Raw genomic sequence first — 21,314 nt, 5'->3', positions numbered from 1 at the left:
TCACCACTGCAGTTTTTTTCGGTCGTATTCTGGTGTAACCTCCATGTTTCAATCTGTAGTGTTTGAGCAACTGACCTCTGACTTCACATCCAAACAAGCACAACTTACATGTCCAGTTCATTGCTCTGCATTTTCAGTTTTCCAACTGCAAAAAGAAAAAGAGGGCAAAATTATTATCAATATGCATCTATTGGCCATGTTTAACTAAAACAGCTGATTAAGTTCATCACATTAAATGTTCATTTAAATTATTTCTCCAGAGACCTAATTAATACTGTTAAGCTAAAAATATTATGACTTGCCAACTGAATTTTCTCTATTGCTTCAGGCCTAGTACATTTATCACAATAGAATTTAAAAGAATTTAAAATGTCAATCATACGTTGGAATTATATGACGCCATTTTGCACCTCAATAACGGCACATTCATTTAAATTCCACACACTGCAACCTAAGTCCTCTTGCTAAATCACAACGAAAGATTTTAGATAAAAAACCATGGCTTTCTCAGTCAGTAAGGTTATGAGTCCAATTATCCTAATTGTTTTATCAATACAGTAGGAATATCGACGTATACCATACACAGTTTAATCTTTACACGTTTTGAATCAACTTAGCATGCTAGCAAGCGTTTCTCATGAGAAACGTTAGAACTAAACTTCATTAAGAGCTCATGAAGACAACTGCTATTGGCAAATTTATACAGCCTAGTTCTAGACCCCAGGCGCCACCACTTCCTCATAACTTCGATAACAAAAAATATCAAAGGGCTTGAATACCTAGAATATTTGTTTTCTGCTCTGCATGGTCTGAGGCAATGTTAACTCGCATAGCTGCTATCAGTTAGCTGCAAACTGTTAGCAGCTAGCGCATATATCGGCCACTTCGCAAGTTAAACTTAACATTACCCCAGCTGTTAATGAAACCGAATGTACAGTTTTGCACAAATGCTGTTAGTTCAACCTATACTGTAAACATTTGACACATTAATACATACTGTAAACTTACCGGACAGAGCAAGTCACTGGTGAAGCTGTGTTACACTCCCATCCCAAAAGTCAGCCACACCGTAACACGACCGTTGGCTGTGGAATCCAGAATGCTCCCTCTGCTGACTGTGCACGTGTGCACTGCGTGAGTCCAGTTTACTCAGGTCTGAGTTGTGAAGCTTACTCGTGTATCTCAAGTTTTAGACCCCATTGATGCAAGTTCGGCACATTACTAATGTTACTCTAGTAAGAACACTAGGTCAGCCTTTAGTAAGTAAAGTATACTTGTGTTACTGCAGTAAGATGTAATGTTATTTTTTACAGTGTATCTAAACAATGATTGAACTGACAAGCAGGCTAACAGTGGAATCAACTGTAACAAAGCAAACTACCCACCATCATTTTCCATAACCAATGTAAGTAGTACAACAAATTGAACAGGTTGGCCTCTTTTTAAACTGAACTACATTTCCCTTGTTGTGCTATAAATGCATGCCTACTGGCAACATGGGGGATAAACAGAATAACAACCTATAAGGTGTCCCAATATACGGAATTAATTAACTTGGGAGAGAATTCCACTCCGGGAGGTCTTTGACTTGTCTCCGTCTCCTCCATTATTTCTGCATATCAGGACACCTGTTGTTATTCCTTACATAAATCCTCATGTCAAATCCAAGTTTTAATACTGTCCTGTAGTGAGAATGAACATCAGCTATTAGGTACTCAAGGTCATGGGGTCAAAGGCCGTGGTCCTAATATTCTCCCTCAGTATCTTATCTGTCTTATCTCTTATCAAATTTTAGTCTTGTAGCACTTAATACACCTGACAATTCAAGCTCCTAGTTACTTTTTAATTTCTTTCAACTTTCTGACATGTTCTAAGGGGCTTTACTGTAAGTTGTCTACAGGGTGACAACAATTGACATAAACAAACAAATTGGGTTTACACCCCATGTTGTCCTTACAGAAGGGTGATAAAGTTGACCATTTTGGCTCCCTCAATTGACTTTTCTTTTAATTTTTTTCAACTTTACACATGTTCAGAGGGGATCATAATAGAAGAAAGTTGGATCTAACACTTTAAAGGAATTATCCGGAGTAAAATGCACTTTAGATCGATTTCCGGGTGATTGGGGGTACATACGTTGAGTTGACATCAAAATTATGTCATTCGGATGTGTTTTGAGAAAGTTTGATTGTACCGTTTTCAGTCACAACTCGTAGCCTGGAAGTGAGCGGGGCATTTCAATTGCGCCGCTACAAAACGCTATTTCTATACCTCTTCTACAGTTCCAAACAACATAACACTTACGTGGTAGTGAGTAGAGGGTCCCTAAAGCCAAACCGAAGTATCCCGAGGTCTTTATGTGGTCGAATAGAGAGTCCAGAATGAATGTCATCAAGCCAGTACCTTTACAGAAATGTTGCCATCTTTGCCGCCACTTTGAGGGGAAAGTCTGTAGGAGTCTTATTGCTGAGTGTGTTGTAACACGCTCTGGAAATTCACAATTTCGTCGCCGTTTAAAAAAAAAAAAAAACATAGTCCAGTATTTCTTTCGAAATTGAAATGAAGTTGTATGGACTGGACTATGTTTTTTTTTTTTTTTTAAACGGCGACGAAATTGTGAATTTCCAGAGCGTGTTACACAGCAATAAGACTCCTACGGACTTTCCCCTCAAGGTGGCGGCAAAGATGGCAACATTCCCGGAAAGGTACTGGCTTGATGAAATTCATTCTGGACTCTCTATTCGACCACATAAAGACCTCGGGATACTTCGGTTTGGCTTTAGGGACCCTCTACTCACTACCACGTAAGTGTTATGTTGTTTGGAACTGTAGAAGAGGTATAGAAATAGCGTTTTGTAGCGGCGCAGGCTACGAGTTGTGACTGAAAACGGTACAATCAAACTTTCTCAAAACACATCCAAATGACATAATTTTGATGTCAACTCAACATATGTACCCCCAATCATCCGGAAATCGATCTAAAGTGCATTTTACTCCGGATAATTCCTTTAAAGTTGGTCAAAATGTGGCATACCACAGTAAGAAAAATGGAAAATGGGTAAACATTTCATGCTTTTCTTCCAAAAAGGTAATGAAATGTTTAGGTCAACTTTACAGTTGAATATAGAGAATTGCCCAAGGGATATCTCAGGCACCCAGCCATTCTTAAAACCAGATTCACCAAGATTCTAGCCTTTGGCTTTATGATAATCATTGCCTATTGTCATGGTTATAGCGGGTATATTTAATTGAGTGATGACATTTTTGCTTATTTGAGAAGTATTTAAGTAGTGATACTCAAATACAATCCCTCAAAGTATTTTGTTACAAACTACATTTAAGTTTTTCCAATCCTGCAAAATACAAATTGCAAAATACGCTAAAGTAATTAAATACGTATTTTAAATACATATAATTAAAATACTGCCCATGTCTGGCACCACTCATACTAGCTTCACATCACTCAGAAAGCTAAAGTAGGCTATAGGATACAATTTTTACTGCAATCTCATCGCAAAAAGCATCGCCACTGCTTAGCAAGTACAGCTAACTTCTATTAAATGTCCATACATATACTCATACATGCACAGATATTCTTTCCATTTAAATCACATAGGTCTAAATTAATGCTGAACAACACCCACATGATGCAATTTCACACAAACACATCCAACGGTAGAACATCAGAATGCAATTATGTGTGTAGAAAGTCTGCTGAAAGACAGGATATCTCTGTAAACAGTGATCAAAAGCTCTTTTTATTGTATATTTATACCATAAACATGATTACAAAACTTATCAAGTTACCAATATTACAGTTTTCACCATACAGGCTTGATCACAAATATGGAAACTTTTGTACCAGTTACAACAAAAAAGTAATACTAGAATAATTTACATGAAAATCTATAAAACAGCAATGAAATCACAAATTGTCAATATTTTTTTCTGACTGTTTCCAACAATATTTTTACACTATAGCACAACACTCTAACGACAAAATTGGTCCAGTTACAAAATTCTCAACAAAGTTTCACAGCTTCAGCTCATAGGTCATATTTCCCCTCGCCTTCATCTCTGTCTTTTTGTAATGCTTTTGGTTTTTGAAACCATAATCTTGGCATTTGATATCCTTTTCACAGCATGAAAAGGCAGGACGCTTAGCCACAGCAAGAGAGACTTCACAGCACTTTCTAAGAAAAATATACACTTAGAAAATATGTTACAAATTGGCACACGGAAAAATATACAAGTCTTTTAATGTCAAGAGTTCATTGAGAATCATTGTGGCAACAACTCAAGACTATGTAGATAAAGCTCCGTATTCTTTAACTTGAAACAAAAGGCAAGGAGTCTTTTCTAATCAATGTTTTAAAATTATGGCAGTACATCAAACATAACAGTATATCATACATTCATAATTATGGGCACAATAAGAATTCAGAGTTTTTTTTTCACAGAGTTTTTTTCTTTTTCGAATCATATACCATTTTTTAAAATGTTCAGTTTGTGTCTATGCTACCAGCACCATTCAAAGGCGGTTTGACACTGGCACCTTTTGACGAAGCTCATAGTCGAAGTGAAAAACTGAATTCATACTCTGACACATGGGAGAAAGAAAAATAGTACATTCAAAAATGCAGTTACAGTTAGAAAATTAAGATGTGAACGGAAAACCGAGCCCCACTTGGACCTGCCAGGATAGCAGAAACATGCATCAGAGACCCCAGTAAACAAAGAATATAGAAGAAAAAAAACATATGTGAGTATGCAAGTTATGCCTGAAAAATTGGCACGTAAATCACCCTACATTAAGATTAATGCATCACCAAACATGTGAAAATGCTGTTCTCGCCACAACAGATTCTCCTGCAACAAACCCTGATATGTATACTTGCCCCTAAAAAAAAAAGTTTTCATTAAAAAAAAAAAATGAGAGGAATTAGTAATTTTTTTACACCATTCCGCATACTTGGAATTATGACAGCAGTTAGCTTTCCCATCCGGCACTTAACACCTATTCCATTTCAAAACATCACAGTCCTATATATATATGCAATATATCGGTTTCTGGTTAATTTCTTCCTACACAACATATTCATGATAATGTCTCCAATCTATTTATTTTTCCTCATAGGTTGACTGCGGTAGGCTGGTGACGCCATAGAGACAAAAGGTATATCAAAACATGCACCCTTGAACTTCCCCTGCCCAATCAAAACAAACAATCAAATAAACAAACAAAAAACAAAGACCTAAGCAAATGTATGTAGATAAAAAATGTCTGAAGTGAGTTATTCACTGTTTGGCACAATATTTGAAACAATATTTTCATAGTCAGTAACTGGTAAATAGTGCATACTTTCCTATACAACAACGATAAATCATTCTTTATATAAATAAATAATAAACAAATAAACAAGTTAACACATGCACACATCCATCCATACACACACACACACACACACACACACACACAAACACAGGACACATTCTCTATGCTAGAACTTGCCAGATCTGCTCATCAAACATCACCAGTAGACCCTGTTAACTGGACTGGGGAAAGAGATACATAATGCCACGTTAAAAAAACTGTACAAACACCAGCATCAACAGGCTGATGTAAGTCAACAGACCAGCAAATCTCTTGGAGAGACAGCTTACTCCCTGCAGAAACCCAAACAGGTTTACTGTTGGCATGATAAAGACGGAAATATCTTGTAGTACAGGAAACCTCTCAAGTGTCCCTGACTTTTGAACAACTGAAGGCAACCACTTGCTGATTCGGCAAAGAGATGGGATGTTTTTTTGTTTGTTTGTTTGTTTGTTTGTTTTTAAAGCATTGATGTAGATGTCCACTGAAAAAACAGACACACACTGAGAGCTGTAACAGAAAAACAAAACAACGAAAACATTAACCAACACACAAAGATACAGTATACCAAGGCATTTTCTATTCATACCAACATATTTAAAAAAATGCAATGAAATCAAAACATATCTTTAAATTGAAATCATGTAATCGAAAGACATAAGCAGTAATGTCCTAAGAAAATGCAGCCATGTGGTGGTTCAGTTCCAGGAAAGGTGAGCAGGAGTCTGTGGCCTTTGTGACAAACATGTTTGTGTCATGCAGGATAGCCCAGCTTGTCTGTAGGCTAGGTCTGGGATGTGGCAAGGTTGGGTTGTTAGGGTTAGATTAACATCATGCAGATTCCCGTGGGATGCTGGAGTGCTCAAAAAAGGTTCGGAGGGGTGATGTGTACATTAGAGGGGTGGGGGGGAAAGTTGGGGCACGGGGGCATTTAACGGAATCCGGTGACTGAACGTTACCTCTGTTTCTCAAGTGTCGCTGTCAATGCTGAAACTTTAGCGTTCCCTTTGCTGAGCGCCAGCTCCTCACGTGAAAACTTGGCGCTGCTCTTGTGGCGGTACATCTTTTTGTGGGCTGGCCGGTGCGGGACGGGGAAGCAGTCCAGACCTAGCGCCGGGAAGAAGTCCGCGGGGATGAGTTTGGGTGGGTTTTTCGCACCGCGCCCCGCCCCTTTCTTCCCGCGGCCCGCCCCGCTGGTGCCTCCACCACCACCCCGCTTCTTCCCAGACTCGAACGGTCCTCCCAGAATCCTCAGCGTCTGGCTTTGCAGCGACTGCTCCCCTGGCGGCGGGCATGGCCCCCACAGTGGCTCAACAGACGCCCTCATGAAGCGCTGAACCTCCGCCATACCGGACACAATGTTGGATAGGATGTTGGACGGCTCCTTGAACTCCTGTTGGTCGTCGTCGGACAGACCGCCGCCGGGCCACTCCCCTGCTACGCCTAACATGGCAGCCGAGGGCGAGTCAGTGCCACTGTGGGAACCCCCCATTCCTTTGTTGGCCTTCCCCTCCAGTATGGCTTTGATCTTCCGCGCGGATTTGGACTCCTGCCTGGGGGACTTGCTCTGCTCGCCTTTGGCAGCTTTGGGGCTTTTCGTCTTTTTGGGTCCCGACTTGGCGCCTTTCCGTTTAAGACCCTTCTTCCCTTTCAAACCGCCTTCCTCATCCTTGCCGAGACTGTTGCTCTCCTCCTCATCTTCCTCGTTGGGACCGAAGGAATGTATCTGGAGCAGGTGGGTGTGCCTCGACCCGTTCACGTCCTCGAGCTCAGACGAGCTCACCACTCCGCAGTCCCAGTGCAGCTCGGAGGCTACGGCCTCGGTGGGGAAACCCGCACCTTGCCGGATTAGGTGCGGGGACGGGCTGGGGGTCACGGGTGGGGACATCTCGGACAGGGAGGCGTGGCGGAACTTGTCCGGCGTGAAGTTGGAGATGTCGAGCAGGTCGGTGGACTCTCGCAGCGGCGTCATCTCCTCCAGGCTTTGCTGCAGCACCAGCTGCGGGCTGCAGTGGGACAGGAAGTTGTCGCTCATCTCGCCCTCATCTCCGTCCCCTCCCTCCCCCTCGTGCAGGCTCAGCGAGCTGTAGTTGCTGGACGCCACAGAGAGCGAGCCGAGGGAGTCGAAGCTGACCAGCCGCCCGACACCGCCGCCGTCCCCCTGAGCTCCGTTCGGGCTTAGCCTATACTCCAGGTCCAGAAGCTGCTGCTGCTGCTCGGGTTGAAGCATCTCCTCGCTTGACACAACTCTGCTGTCTCCGACGGATGACGCAGGAAGGTAGCCTACTACGGTGGCTTTCCCGTCCGGAGTCAGCAAGGCCTGTTTGGGAAAGCCAGAGTGCATCATGGGAGACTGGGCGGGGATGGCGGACGGAAAAGGAAGCTGGTGTGTCTCCCCAGGCTGAGACGGCCATGCTGCGGGATAGCTAGTGTCTGCGTGGTGTGCGCCCTCGCTGGCGTATCCTTGGCTTTGCTGTTTCTCTCCAGGGTAGCTGCCGTGGCCATGGGGGGACTGAGGGAGCTCCGACTCAGACGGGGGCGAGAGAACGCAGCTTTGTGGAGGCTGAAACGGCACCCCGAGAAGGAAGGGCTGGGACTGCTGCTGCTGCTCCTGTGACAACGGAAAATAGGACGTGCAAGCATTGTTTGATGATTCAGATGCCTCCAGCAAGGTCTGAAGGTAGCCTCCGGGGAGAGGGGGCATGTTGGCAGGAGCTGCGCCCCCCGAGGAGTTCAAGGTCAAAGTGCATTTGTCTGGTGCATTACTGCTGGTGCTCACTTTCGTGTCTTGGGGGTTTCTTGTGCTAGACTCATACGCCTGGGCTGGTTCACTCTCTGCGCTCATGCTGGCCTGTGCGTCTGCCAGTTTCTTAGCCCTTAGTCGAGCCTCACTTCTGAACTTCCTCACTCGGATGGGTTTGTTGTCCTTGTCCCTCTCTTCGCTCTCTTGTCTCATCACCCTTCTTCTGGGTCCCGGACCACCCAGGCAGGCAGACGTAACACCCCCTGACACCCCGTCCTCGCGCACTGACATTTTATCCCTCAACTTCTCCGCTTCAGCTGCGTTCATCTGGGATGACATCACTTCCTGCCTGCTGTCCACGGGCGTTTTTTCCATGGTGTGAATCCGTTGGATCCTCAGCCGGTTGGCCATCCTGTGTCTGCGTTTCTTTAGGCCAGCGCCGGGTGATAGTTTGCAGCCATTGAGGTGCTTGACCTTGTTGCCAAGTGCCAGCTGCTCCTTCTCCGATTGGCTCTGCCAGAAGGCCTTCAGAGGGGCCAGCTTCTCGTACTGGTTAAGGGAGTCTGCGCTCAAGCTAACAGGCGTGGTCGACGCATCCACTCTTCCTAGTTTCACTGTCATGTGCTTGACTCCTTTGAACCGGTTGATAATGATGTACTTGATGATGACCGGCGGGTCTTTCCGGTGAGACTTCCGTCTCTTCTTGGGGCACCAGTCGTCATCCTTTTCCTTTTTCAGCCCGACTTTCGGCTTGGGCTTTTTCTCGGTGCGGCTCTCGGCGTTCCGCTCGCTCTCGATGGAGTCGACGTCGTAGAGGTAGTCCTCGCGGAAGGCCACCTTCCTCTTGGCGCGGAGCCGGTAGCTCAGCTGGCTGGACGAGGAGCTGGAGTTCTCCCGCGACAGGTTGCCGTGCTCTCGCCGTGCTAGCCACGTGTCTGGAGACGAGCCCGTGCAGGAGCTGGAGTCGTCGCTGAACTCGGCCGACTCGCCGGGCGAGCTGCTGAAGTCAAACAGTGACTGGCTGGTGGGGCTGATGATGGGGGTCGGCGTGAGGGCGTCAGCTTTGTCTGTATCCCACGATTCTGGCTTCTCAGCAGACGTCTCCCGTCTGGGGCATGCTGGGAAGAAGCCAAGGTGCTGCTGTGCCTCCTGTAAGGCGTCGGCGTCTGCATCACTGCTGCGCTCGTGGACGCTTTCTGAGAAGGACTCGTAGCGGATTTTGAGTGAGCAGACGTCGCCGGCCAGTGCGGTGTCCTCCTCCTGGAACATGTAGTTGTCCACGTCCTCCTCGCAGAAGAGATTGACGGCCAGCTCACTGCGGGAGCACAAGTCCAGCAACTCCATGCGGCTCTCGCTGATCAGCGACTCCAGGCAGCTCCAGTCCTGCGTCTCCTCCTCCCCTAGGCCCTCGTAGATGCTCTGGGTCGCCTCCACCGCCGTCGGGTCCCCGTCCGACTCGCTCCCCGCCCCCCGCAACGCCCGCTCTGCTGCTTCTTCCTCCTCCTCCACGGACGGCACGACCGCTGCTGCCGCGCCATGGTCCGCCGAGTCGCTGAGGAGCTGATCGGACAGGACCTGCTCGTCGGCATGGTGACCGGAGTCGGAGCCGAGGCACGGAATGGTTGAGGCTGAACAAGGTTGGAACTCCTGAGGGAGGCCGAGGACAGACTCACAAGATTCAGACTCTGCCGGGCTTTTGGTGTGAGAACTCAAACAGTCACCTCTCCCCTCACTGCTGCCACCGCCACCATCCACACCACCACCTCCACCAGCGCTACCCAACTCCATGGTAGAGAGAGGGGTCTTATCTGCAGAGCTCTGAGCAGGCCAAGGTGCTACTGATGTGGCACAGGAGATGGAGGAGAGGGAAGATAAGGAGGAAGAGGAGGAGGAGGAGAGAGGAGAGAGCAAAGCAAACGAGGAGAGGGAAGAGAGGGAGGAGAGAGAAGCTGGCGGGGCTGCGGTCTCATCTGGGAAGTCTGGCAGGCCTGGGGAGGGGGAGGGAGACAGGACCACCGAGCTGGGGGCTGGGGCACGGACTGGGTGAAGCGTCGTCGAGGGCGGGCAAACAGCAGAGGTGCACACTTTCAGATTGTGGAGCTGCTCTGTTGTTGACTCTGGGGCTAAAGATAGAGGGCGAGGTAGGAAGAGAGAGAGAGAGAAAGAGAGAGAGAAAGAGAAGGAAGGAGGAGAGAAAGAGACAGAAAGTGCAACAATTGAAAAAAAACAAGAAAAGACATTCAAAAGGTAAAACTTGTCTGAGACAGAAATTACTCATTTTAGCTAGCTGGTGACTGCAAATTGGTTGTTGACAGCAACAGCAACACAGCCATTACTGCATTTCATTTTGGCAGTAATTTGAGGCTCTAAATGCACACTGACAATGATCACTGTCCTGGCGGAGTTTTCATGTCTGCAATAATATTCTCGCCAGAGCTCCCAGAGTCTCATCACTACATCAGCACCTTGAATTCTCCATTTGCTTCCATGTCTGTCTCCAATTTTATTCCTTCATGTGTACAGATGACTGACTGACTGTCTCGTTTTGCAAGCAGAACTGTTGTTGAGCTGTTATTCAGCAGACACATGCTGTGTTTAATATCTAGATATCAAAGGTAATGTTTCCCTTACAGCACATAAAATAATTTTCATGAGAAAAAAACATCAGGTATAAACATCTTTAAATCAGCTGATAAATAAAAAAAGGAAACTTTGTAAAGATTGTTCAGTACTTTTACAGCCTTCAATTAATTTTCTACCCACAAGTTGTTTTCACCGCAAGGCAGCCTGTTGCATCTTAAGGTCTATACGTTGAACTACTCACAAGTCTATATGTTGAACTATACACAAGGTCTATTATGTTCAACAATGTATGTAATACATATGTACTTAATCAACTTACCTCTTTGTTGAAGGCTGCTCTTGAATTTCTGAAGAAGATCCATTAATCACTGATAGTTTCTATCAGGCATGCTCTGCCTTGTGTCCAACCTAGAGTAACACATTAAAAAGGTATAATGTAAATACACACACAGTATAATATAACACACATCATCAGGTGCGATGCTAGTGACTATATTTTAAACAGTGGGACTTTGTGTTAGATATACTGTGCATATACAACATTCTGGTATAAACATGTGCCACTAAACTGTGAGGAATTGCCAAATGGTAAGCTCCCAAATTGGTAAAACCCACCTTACAGGTCCGAGAAAGCACAAGCTTTAATTGAACCAATTGTCTGATGACAGTGGTGTAAATAACCAGCATTCATCTTTCATACACATAGTGTATGCAGTAACCAATAGCCTCTAGGTCAAAATATGAATGTCTCAGAGAAACAGAATAAAATGAAGGCCATATTCATGTCATGCCATGCGGCAGGGAACGCAAAACAGGAGAGGAAATCAGAGCAGATTACTAATGAGAATCCACATGGGAAGTGAACACTTCGGTCAATAATGCATTCCCTCAATAAAACATGGCTTAGAACTTTGTTTATTTTATTAGATTGTTCCATTTTCCTCTCTCTTGAATCTTAAAGGACCCTCTCATATCAGACGTTTCATTCAGAGATGGTGTCAAGCACTGTTTTGTCTTTCTGAGTGTTCAGATCTAGTACTGATTAGCCTAAACGTCAACATTTCTGATTCTGTACAAGTGCAAGCCACTGTAAACACATTGCCCCCCATAACATTATAAAATATTACAGCATTGCAGCATTATCCACTGCAGTGAACCTATGCTCAGATTTCTAATACCCCATATTCTCTACCGTTTAAATCCTTTTGCCCCATTCTGTTCCAGTCTTACAGATATTAACTCTTCATTACATCATGCTTTCCTGCTCTCGTCATTCTCTAGTTCTCTTAATGGGGTCCCAAACCTAGCAGTAACTCCAGACCAAATCTGGCCCTTATGCGGTCCATGCTCGTTCCAAATCCGTTACCTCAGTTCTCCTTTTAAACTGAGGCAACATGTCTACGTAAGATAAATGAGAGATTTTGAAAAGAAACAAAGTAAAGTAAACCTTGCGTTCTGAATTCTGCCTACACCTTAATGACAGCGTTCAGGTGAAGAGAAGAAAAAAACACTGATGAGTGAGGAGGCACAGCTGTGTGGGAAGCTATAAGAGTACAAATTAAAATATCTATTCTAAATGTCATTACTCCCTGTAAACATGTCAATTACATGTCAAAATGCATGTAAAATTCTGCATGTTACGAACAGGTAAAACTTCTCATAGCTGTGTGCTATTTAAAGGTGAACAGCAACACTGTTAGACAGCATTGTGTTCCAATTACTTCTTGGTGTTAAATGTTCAGAGCCAGCAATCATGTGATTACATGTATTGTAGAGTATTGTATAATGTACAGTTTTGAACATATGGCATATTTTGTGTTTATACCCATGTACTGTCTGATGTTTTCCTTTTTCAGGCTCTTATGTGTTTTATATAGAGGTTACTTGCATGCCACTATAAAAGTATAATAATATATGACCACGAGCATTATTATTAGTAGCCTCAAAATGAAATCCTATTATCACTTAATACATATTACTGGTTCATACTGGATCAGTCAACTGATGCCACCATTACTTTTACAGGGTTTCCAGGCATGGACCAAGACCCTTGTTTTTTTGTTTTGTTTTTGATTTTTTGCTGTGGGTACACTTACACTTACAACTTCAACCCTAAGCTGTCAGTGCTGCAAGCATTAATGGCAGTAAGCAGATGAATCACTGTTACGCATCAGCTGGGTTAAACAACTCTGATTATGACCTGAAGGCAGTGCACACATTAGCAAGCCTTCCAGTTTCAAAATAGCGCTGTCTAGGTAACCTCTCATATGCTGTGTCTTATTAGGTTTTATTAGCATGTGATAAACTAAAGATATGTTTTGAAGTGGTTATTCCAGTCTGTATGCCAAGTAGAAATGATACATGCATATAACAACAAATGTGAGTGTGTGTAGTCTACTTTATAAAAATCTTTAATTACAAATGTGTTTAACTGACAAGAATCCCACTGAATAGTCTCTTGTGTCCTTTGTACAAAATAAGACTAATGATTTTTATCAGGCACAAAAGTTGATCTATGCAGTAATGCATAAAATAAGAGAGAACTGAACACTGATTGATGTTATCAATCTTGTTTAAGTCAGACAGCTGTCACAACCGGTCAAAGTGGTTCACCCTTCCCTGTCTTGAGTTGTCTTCCATGTAACTTTGCAACTGTTTACAGAAACGGACACAGTGGGCAACATGTTGCAGACACCCATCATAAATCGTCTTGCTGCACCCAATCCTGGAAATCTGGAAACAGATCTGGCTCTGCTCTGGCACTGGGTGATGGCTAGATCTGTCCTGAAACAATCTGCTATTCGCAATCTGCTATCTACACAATCTAATGTGCTGTCTGCACTCGCCCCTGCTCTGTGCTGTACTTGTCCATGATCCCATTTCATGCTGAAAACAGTTCCTGATCGGTCTCTTCATTGTCTTAACTTTGCTGCCTTCTTCTGTTTCACCCCCCCCCCCCCTCCCCCAGCTGAAAAAGGAGTTAAAGCAACACCAAAGAACTTTTCATCTGTCGCACGCACTATTTGTTTATCGAGCACCGGCTTTGCAAATAACAATGTCCACAGACAAGGTAGAATAAGTTGCATGATTTTATGAAAGTACGATGTATTGCGACATCAGATGCAAGTCAAATTTGTAGTTTCTCATGTCTCATTCCATCGAACTACAGATCCGCTACCCGATGCAGCAAACTTACATAGTGCGGTAATAGCCGATAGAGGGCCGCGAAGCGAATGCAGAAAGTGCCGTTCACCCTGTTACGAGTTGATGAACCACTGAAACGATTTTGGAAACATTATTTTAAGGTACAAAAAACTCTTTGGTGTTGCTTTAAGGCTTTAATGCACACATACAGGCTTCAATGCTCTGCCTCCTCAAAAACTAACAACAGCAACGATATTGATTGGATCAGAGACATTCAAAAATAAGATGCCCCAGTAAGCTTACCAATTTATTTGCTCACAGGCTCTTGTTCATATGTCAGTGTGTGATTAGGATAAGTCAGGGTAAATAGCCATTCTCCTGACTGCTGATTGGGTGAGAGTGGAGTGACTAGTCAGGCGCATCACAGTTTATGCCACCATGCAGATGTCTGGGACTGGGGCAGATGTCTTTTGTCCCCTGGTGTGTACACACACTATGACAGTATACATACTTACTATGATGATGAGAAATAACTATAATATTCAGGATACCTTTTCATAGTTCAGCCATTCAAGCACTCTCTACAATTATACAATTGTGAGAACAGCTCGTACACATGTGCTGCCAACACGTTAACTGACTACTAACATTAATACAACATTACAGTAGATCATTATGGACAATTTATAGCCCGTAGAAAACTAGTGCTTTTACTCTGGAAATGTGAAGGATTCTTGAACCTATACGGATTCTTAAAAGACTGCAGTAAAGCAAGAAAATGTTCAGAAGAATCAACAAATTCCACAATTAAAACAACAATGTGGAGTGTTGGTCAGACTACCCAGGAGGCATGCCCAAAATCATACAAACACCATCAACAACACAGAAGGGCCTGATGAAACAACTGCAAGCCTGCTAGCACATGTCTGTTTGCAGTATACTATAGTAGTTGGTAATAGAATAGAATAGAATATGTATTGTCATTGTACAGGATACAATGAAATTGGATGTCATAATGTAAAAGCTTTTGCTCAAATTCTTTTTGGTTCAGCTGCATAATCTGTTATCTTGTCAGGTAGCCTACCTAACTAGTCAGGTGCCTTTGAGATAGTTTGACATTTTGAAGTCTTGACATTTTCATATTTTTCTCCCAAAAACATGTGATCCCAAAATGCTGCATATGTTATCAATCAGTGCAAACTCAAAGCCACAAATCTAACCTGAGAGCAGTACTGCAGTAGTACTCAGGACAATTTATAATCTGTTAACTTCTCATTCTGCCTCAAGTCTTCAGTTTAGAGATGATAGCATAGTGTCATAACAACAGCACTAAGACACACATGGCAGGCACCCATAACGCATGCATGAGGCTCTCCAGTGTCAGATGATGAAACTAGAACTGACATGGGTGAACTTCAGGAAGATGAGGAGCATGTGAGCATGTGGCCCATCTCCTTCAGGCTGAATACATACCATGGGGCCCTTATTTAAAAGCTGGGTAAAAGTATAGTCAATCTATGAGCAAAGTTATTGTGCATAAATGTACAGCATCATGTGGCAGACAGCTTTTAGCTGATCGACTGCTGTTTGTGCTAGGATCTTTCTCATGGTATCAAATTTGCAAATAGATTTTGCATAGGTATTGAGCAATCTTTAGTTAGACTTAAGAATGTGCACTTTGCCCAGCATTTCAATTAGGGCACCTAGGGTGAGACAAGAACCTATACCAAAAGTTATCCTGTGATAATGCACTGGTAAGAGAAGCATTAAGCAGGAGCCGGCTCCTTACTAACCTTAAAAGGTGCAACACACAGTTTGGTTGTCAAATAGAAAGATGCTTCTATTCTAGATTCTAATTCTAAGAACAGAGTGAACATCATGTTTCCCAGAGGTCCTACACATTCAGGGTATTTTGATACTCTGCTCAGATTTGTTTTATGCATGCAATTGCGCAGAGCAAGAGAAACATCACAAACTGCACACTTATTCTTACTACTCTTATAATGTTGTTTCTGCACTGCAATGGTACTGTTACCTCACTGCACATAGCTGTACATATCTGTCTATACGGTTCATACTGAATATCCATATTTATTCCGTATTTCTTATAATATATTCTGTTAATACACTGCATATATTATTCTTACTACTCTTATAATGTTATACTGCTGTTGTTCATACATTGTTCATACTACATAGCCATATTTATTCTGCTCTTATAAGGTTCCTGCTAATACAATTCACATATTTATATTTAATTTATATTACTGTAAACCAACTGTATACTACTGTCTACCCTGCACTATATATCTTGTATTGTCTAGGCACCACCTGTCTATACTATACTGTATATTACAATGCACTTTTTTGCACTTCTGGTTAGACGCAAACTGCATTTCATTGTCTTTACTTGTAGCCTACTCTGCACAATGATAATAAAGTTGAATCTAATAAAGTTGATCTAATCACAGACAGCAATAAAAGGCCAAAACGGGCATGTGATTATTGACACATACTGGTGTAGTTTTAAGTATTGCATTATTTTTGTGAAAAAACTAAATCATAGACACAAATCTCCTAAAGCTGAACTGGAGGAACAGTTTTGCTATCACAATCTGTCAAGTGCACCTACTTGTTGGTCACAGATACAAAAGCTGCTAGCACAGACACACATCGATGTTATACCTGTTCCGTTCAAACACATTTTATATCGCAACTATACACAGGCCTTCCAGCATTTTGATTCTGTGACTTTCATGGTCTACTACTATTGAACACAGATATAGCCTACCACATGGAAGGAAGTGGTGTTCTAGCTCGATAAAAATGCCATTTTTTTTATCAGTCAACGTTATTGGGATACTGAATATAAAATATCTGAGCTTTCCCACTTGAACTTACAACACACGTAGACATGCCGGTCATGCAAATGATCCTTCAGTGCCTGATCGAATGATAAATTAACGTGAAGGTCATCTCCAAGACAGACAAATACAAAACTAACGGCGCAGCTATTATTCATGCATCTGTTTTAGAAGCATATGGGAATCAGGAGAGGCCTGGCATGCCTATCCCAGTTTTGCATACTTAAATACTAAATACTCAATAATAATAATAATGCTAATAATAATGATGATAATAAACATTTACAGGGGAAATCTGTATCAGTTCCGTCACTATAGGACAGCCTATAGCAGGCATGTTCCAACCAGCAAGTGCCGCATGTCATGATAACAGACCTGCATATTATAGCCAACATCACTTCTTCAAACTGCCAACATAATAAACCAGAAAAACAATATACAGATTACTGCAGCATGCGCAACATCGCACAGTGCTGGTTTGAGGAGCATGTTGAATTCTGACGTTTTATTTTCACGGGAAGGGAATGGTGTATACGTGTGTGTGTGTGTGTGTGAAAGAGAGAGGACGGGTACTGGGGGGCAGGGCATTATTATTGCCTGCACAGAGCAGAACTAGCCAAAATCGATGGCCGGCCTTTTGTATTTGCATTCATTCAAAGGGCTGTTCAGCAAGTGTAAGGGCTAATGTTATGACAAACAATTGACATATAGGCCTACACGGCTTACAAGGTTACGCATTCAACTCTAGCGATCTCACAGGAGTAGTAACACGGATTCGTCTACCCCCTCGCTGTTGCATGCTCACACCGAGCATCTTGGGGTTGATCCGCACCGTAGCCTATCAGTCTAACCACCCTAGACACCAGGGCCGCCGTACCCCCGTCAACATTACCCGCGTTTCATGCGATTAAAGAAAAATATTAGTAGGCTATGCGTGTAATTCCCACGCTGCATTTTGCTGCAAGCTCACCTTGTTTTTAACCCACGAGCCAGGACTCTTCTGTAGCAGCAGGTGGACGCGCCTCTCGCGCCGTGGATTGCCTACCACTCCATTTTTATTTCCCGGTGCTGTTCGGTTCCTAGGAAACAATCAAAGCTCTGCCCTGTCCCGATTGCTTTCTCATCCTTGTGGTTGACATGAGCGCGGTGGCCGCTGTCATACAGTCAACAACTGCGTGGGCTACTCAAGCTGTTTTTTTTCTGTGGATGTTTTTCTACCCACAGCTACACCCCGTCCCTGGTAACGACGACGCACTCATGCGCTGCTACCCCCCCCTTTTGAGACCTGCCATAAAGAGCGCGCCCACACATCGCGGGATCGCGCTTAGCGTGCCCGGCTAAACAGGTGCAGCGCTCTCGGGAGTAGCTAGACTGGCGAGAGAGTCTGCTAAGACTACTAAACAATTCTTCCAAACTCATAAACTTTGAATTTGGACCGAAGAATTAGCCTTAGTAGACTCTAACCAGCTACTCGTATAAGCCTGGCGCAAAATAGGCTGGAATGGTTAGCTACATACATTCTCAGTCACAGCGATACATTATTTTGTACATTTATGTATGCTACATGGCTCTGTAAAAAGTGAAGTTTAAATTTTTAAAAAAGAAAGAAAATCCAAACATTAAACTCTCGTATCCCGTTCATTCCCCAAGAAGGGTATGGTATACTACTGATATTATTTTAATTATTTATTTCAGTATGTTTAAGACTGTTTTCATCGTTGTCCTATGCCCTTTACCGTGACGGCACGCCCTGGTTTCTGGTCCCTCTCTCTTGCTGAGGGCTGATCAGAGAGTTGTCACTGTTTGACCATGATGTGGATGAGGAAGGCTATAGCCTCTGGCCATCAGTCCCTCCTCTTGCATCTGTCGCTGGGGGGTAAGAGCAGAGGAGTAGAGGTGATGTTTATAGATAAGGGACCAGATAGGATAGGCTACCTCCTTGCTTTTGTCCTGTTGCTGTGTTGGAGCGCTGGGAGAAATTTTGGTCCCAGATAAGAATACTAACCCTCCCCCATCCCCATATTAATCTTTGCCAATAATCTTATTCTATAAGGGCCCCCTGTCGGTGCAGGGCCCTTTGAGTCATCCTAAAACCAATCCCCCTCCTCGTTGTGTATAGGTAGGCCTATGTGTGCAGTTTCCATGTGATTGCTTGTTAACCAGAAGTCATGTGACAAAGCCCTGCAGTGACTACTGATGACTACAACTGACAGTATGGCTACTCTGGCCAATGCATGTGCTTGTGCACAACTCTGACAGCATGATAGATAGATAGATAGACAGATAGATAGATAGATAGATAGATAGATACTTTATTAATCCCTAGGGGAAATTCAAGGTCACAGTAGCATGCAGACAACATATACACACACATTCACTAACAGCAGAAAAAGTAATTCAAAGTATATAATATAAAAAACACAACTAAGCAATAAGGACTGTAGAAGATAAAGAATATACTAAACATAATAAAATACAAATTATACTAAATAAAACGTAATCTAAATCAATTCTAAAAAACAGTATCCACATAGTGGGTGATTAATCAATCAGGTGCGCTTGCAATGACTGAAGCAGGGACTGAGCATGTGGTCCTCTGTGCATAAGGTAAGGTAAGGTGCTCTTTGTGAATGAGTGTCATGGTGATGGTGCAAATGAGTAAGTCAAACAGTGCAACAGTGCAAGAATAAAGTCTATATATCTATGTATAAATAACTATATTAAGAAAGGTATAAGTGTGGTCACAGTTCGGCTGTGGCATGGAGGGAGAGGTTGTGCATATGTGCTAATAAAGCACGCAAACAGTGAGGCAGAAGACAATGGTAAAGTGGCTAGTGGACAGACAGTTCAAGACATGGAGTGCATCCTACACTTTCTCTCACTGCTACAGGTTGAATGAGACATCAGCTATTCACAGCATTCAGAAGTCAGACTGGCCTTGGACATATAGTCGAGTCATGATAACACATCTGATCAGATAGAGGCTGACGGTCTGATTTGATTTCTGTCATTGCCAGTAGTAGCTGTTAACTATAGTTCACTCACAGTTGTGGCCCTGTCCATGTTAAGTTACAATCAGACTTACACTTACATTCCAAGACATTATATTATTCACTCCAGTCATATATCATTATATCAGTTTCATTTTTATTTATAGTTTATTTAGCCATGAAGGTCATAGAGATACAATAATTTCGGCCAGGGAGGCCTTGTCAATGTAATAAAAAAAGGACAGTTTAAAAGAAAAATATACTAAAATACAATAGACACAGAAACATAAAGGCAAAATAAATTACTGGTTTGTTTTATTCAGTAAAATTGTCTGATTTCTGCTTGTTAAGGTTTCATCTGTGTCCATGTTTATGTTCAGCATGAATTCGTTATCCATCCATTAAGGATCACTCAAGTAAGAAATGATCACTTCTTCTTTATTTAACAGGTATTTATTAATAGGTTTGTGAAGTGTGTTACTTGTCGAACTGGGTTGTTCATAATAAATCACGGAGACTGTGTTAGGCATGACCATCACTTTATCCAACTGACACTGAACTCCGTATCTCTTGTTATACAGGCAATATTCCAGGCCTACACTATGGAGCACGCCACCTACAGGTAAGGAGTGTTACACACAATTACCATACATCACAGGTTTTCCATCCCACAGCACTGGGGCAGCATCAGTACCTGAGGCATGCTCAGAATGTATAGATAACGTAGGCTCCTACAGAAGTTCCTCTTTATTTATTCAAATTAAGAGTCCTTTTGTTATGTCATCTTAGTTCACAACATATGTGCACAATAAACTTCTGCCCATTCAGCATGTATAATTCAAACAAATAATTATAGTCAGCTAAATAAAATACCAATAATATGATAGATGAGAAGAACATAACTCAACTACTGTACATGCTGTCTGTGTAAAGCACATTGAACTGCCTTAGTATGAAATGTGCTACAAATAAAACGTCCTGGCCTTGCCTTGCCTTGGTATGGAAAATAAAAGGCATGCCATTGTTGACATTGTCAAGATTGTGAAGGCTTTGTGAAGAGAGGGTGCAGATTCCAGTTTATTCCAAGTGCAGCCAGTGATTCTTGAGATTAGGGACAAAACATATCCGCCAGATAAAACAAGGTTTGGGGGTAAAAATATGAACAATATTAATTTGAAAAACTACTCAAAATCTTAATCAGGGCAAGGGTTGCACAACAAGGCATGATTTCATGTTGCCTCATAAATAGTTTTTGTTCTAAATGATATAGAATGTAGTCAGTGCCTGGAAAACCCCATGTCCGGAAGCAGATTTCCTCATTTCAGCATACCATAAAAATATCTAAAAGTATTGCAAAATGTATCATAATGATTATAATTTATATATTTAAGAAAATAATTTAATCAGTATCAAAAGTTAGAAATTGTACTATATGTTTTAAATGTACTTTTTATAATAAAAAAAAAAGGAATAATTGTGCGCAGCTAAAACACAGAGGACCCCTTTAGCACTTCCTAGTTCTTCCTCATGTCATGATACCTTTCTAGTTCTGGTAAGTTTTTCATATCTCATGTATTTAATATCCATCTGTTAACACCTGGCATGTCACAACCATA

At 42.6% G+C, this 21,314-nt stretch overlaps 1 protein-coding gene across 1 annotated transcript; it reads right to left on the bottom strand.

Moving 5' to 3' along the window:
- Window positions 1-6,329: 6,329 nt before the first annotated feature.
- On the bottom strand, window positions 6,330-9,905 carry nexmifa (neurite extension and migration factor a). Its single transcript, XM_076274920.1, has one exon. The coding sequence runs from the start codon at window positions 9,903-9,905 to the stop codon at window positions 6,330-6,332; it is 3,576 nt and encodes a 1,191-aa protein (XP_076131035.1).
- Window positions 9,906-21,314: the final 11,409 nt, after the last annotated feature.

The sequence above is a fragment of the Alosa pseudoharengus genome, unplaced genomic scaffold (genome assembly GCF_046254945.1).
Source record: "Alosa pseudoharengus isolate Yale_2024_CS ecotype anadromous, Long Island Sound unplaced genomic scaffold, YU_APseudo_1.1 YU_APseudo_1.1_scf_8, whole genome shotgun sequence".
NCBI lineage: Eukaryota > Metazoa > Chordata > Actinopteri > Clupeiformes > Clupeidae > Alosa > Alosa pseudoharengus.
Note: the sequence above shows the minus strand (reverse complement) of the source record. Positions and strands in the feature narration are given on the sequence as shown.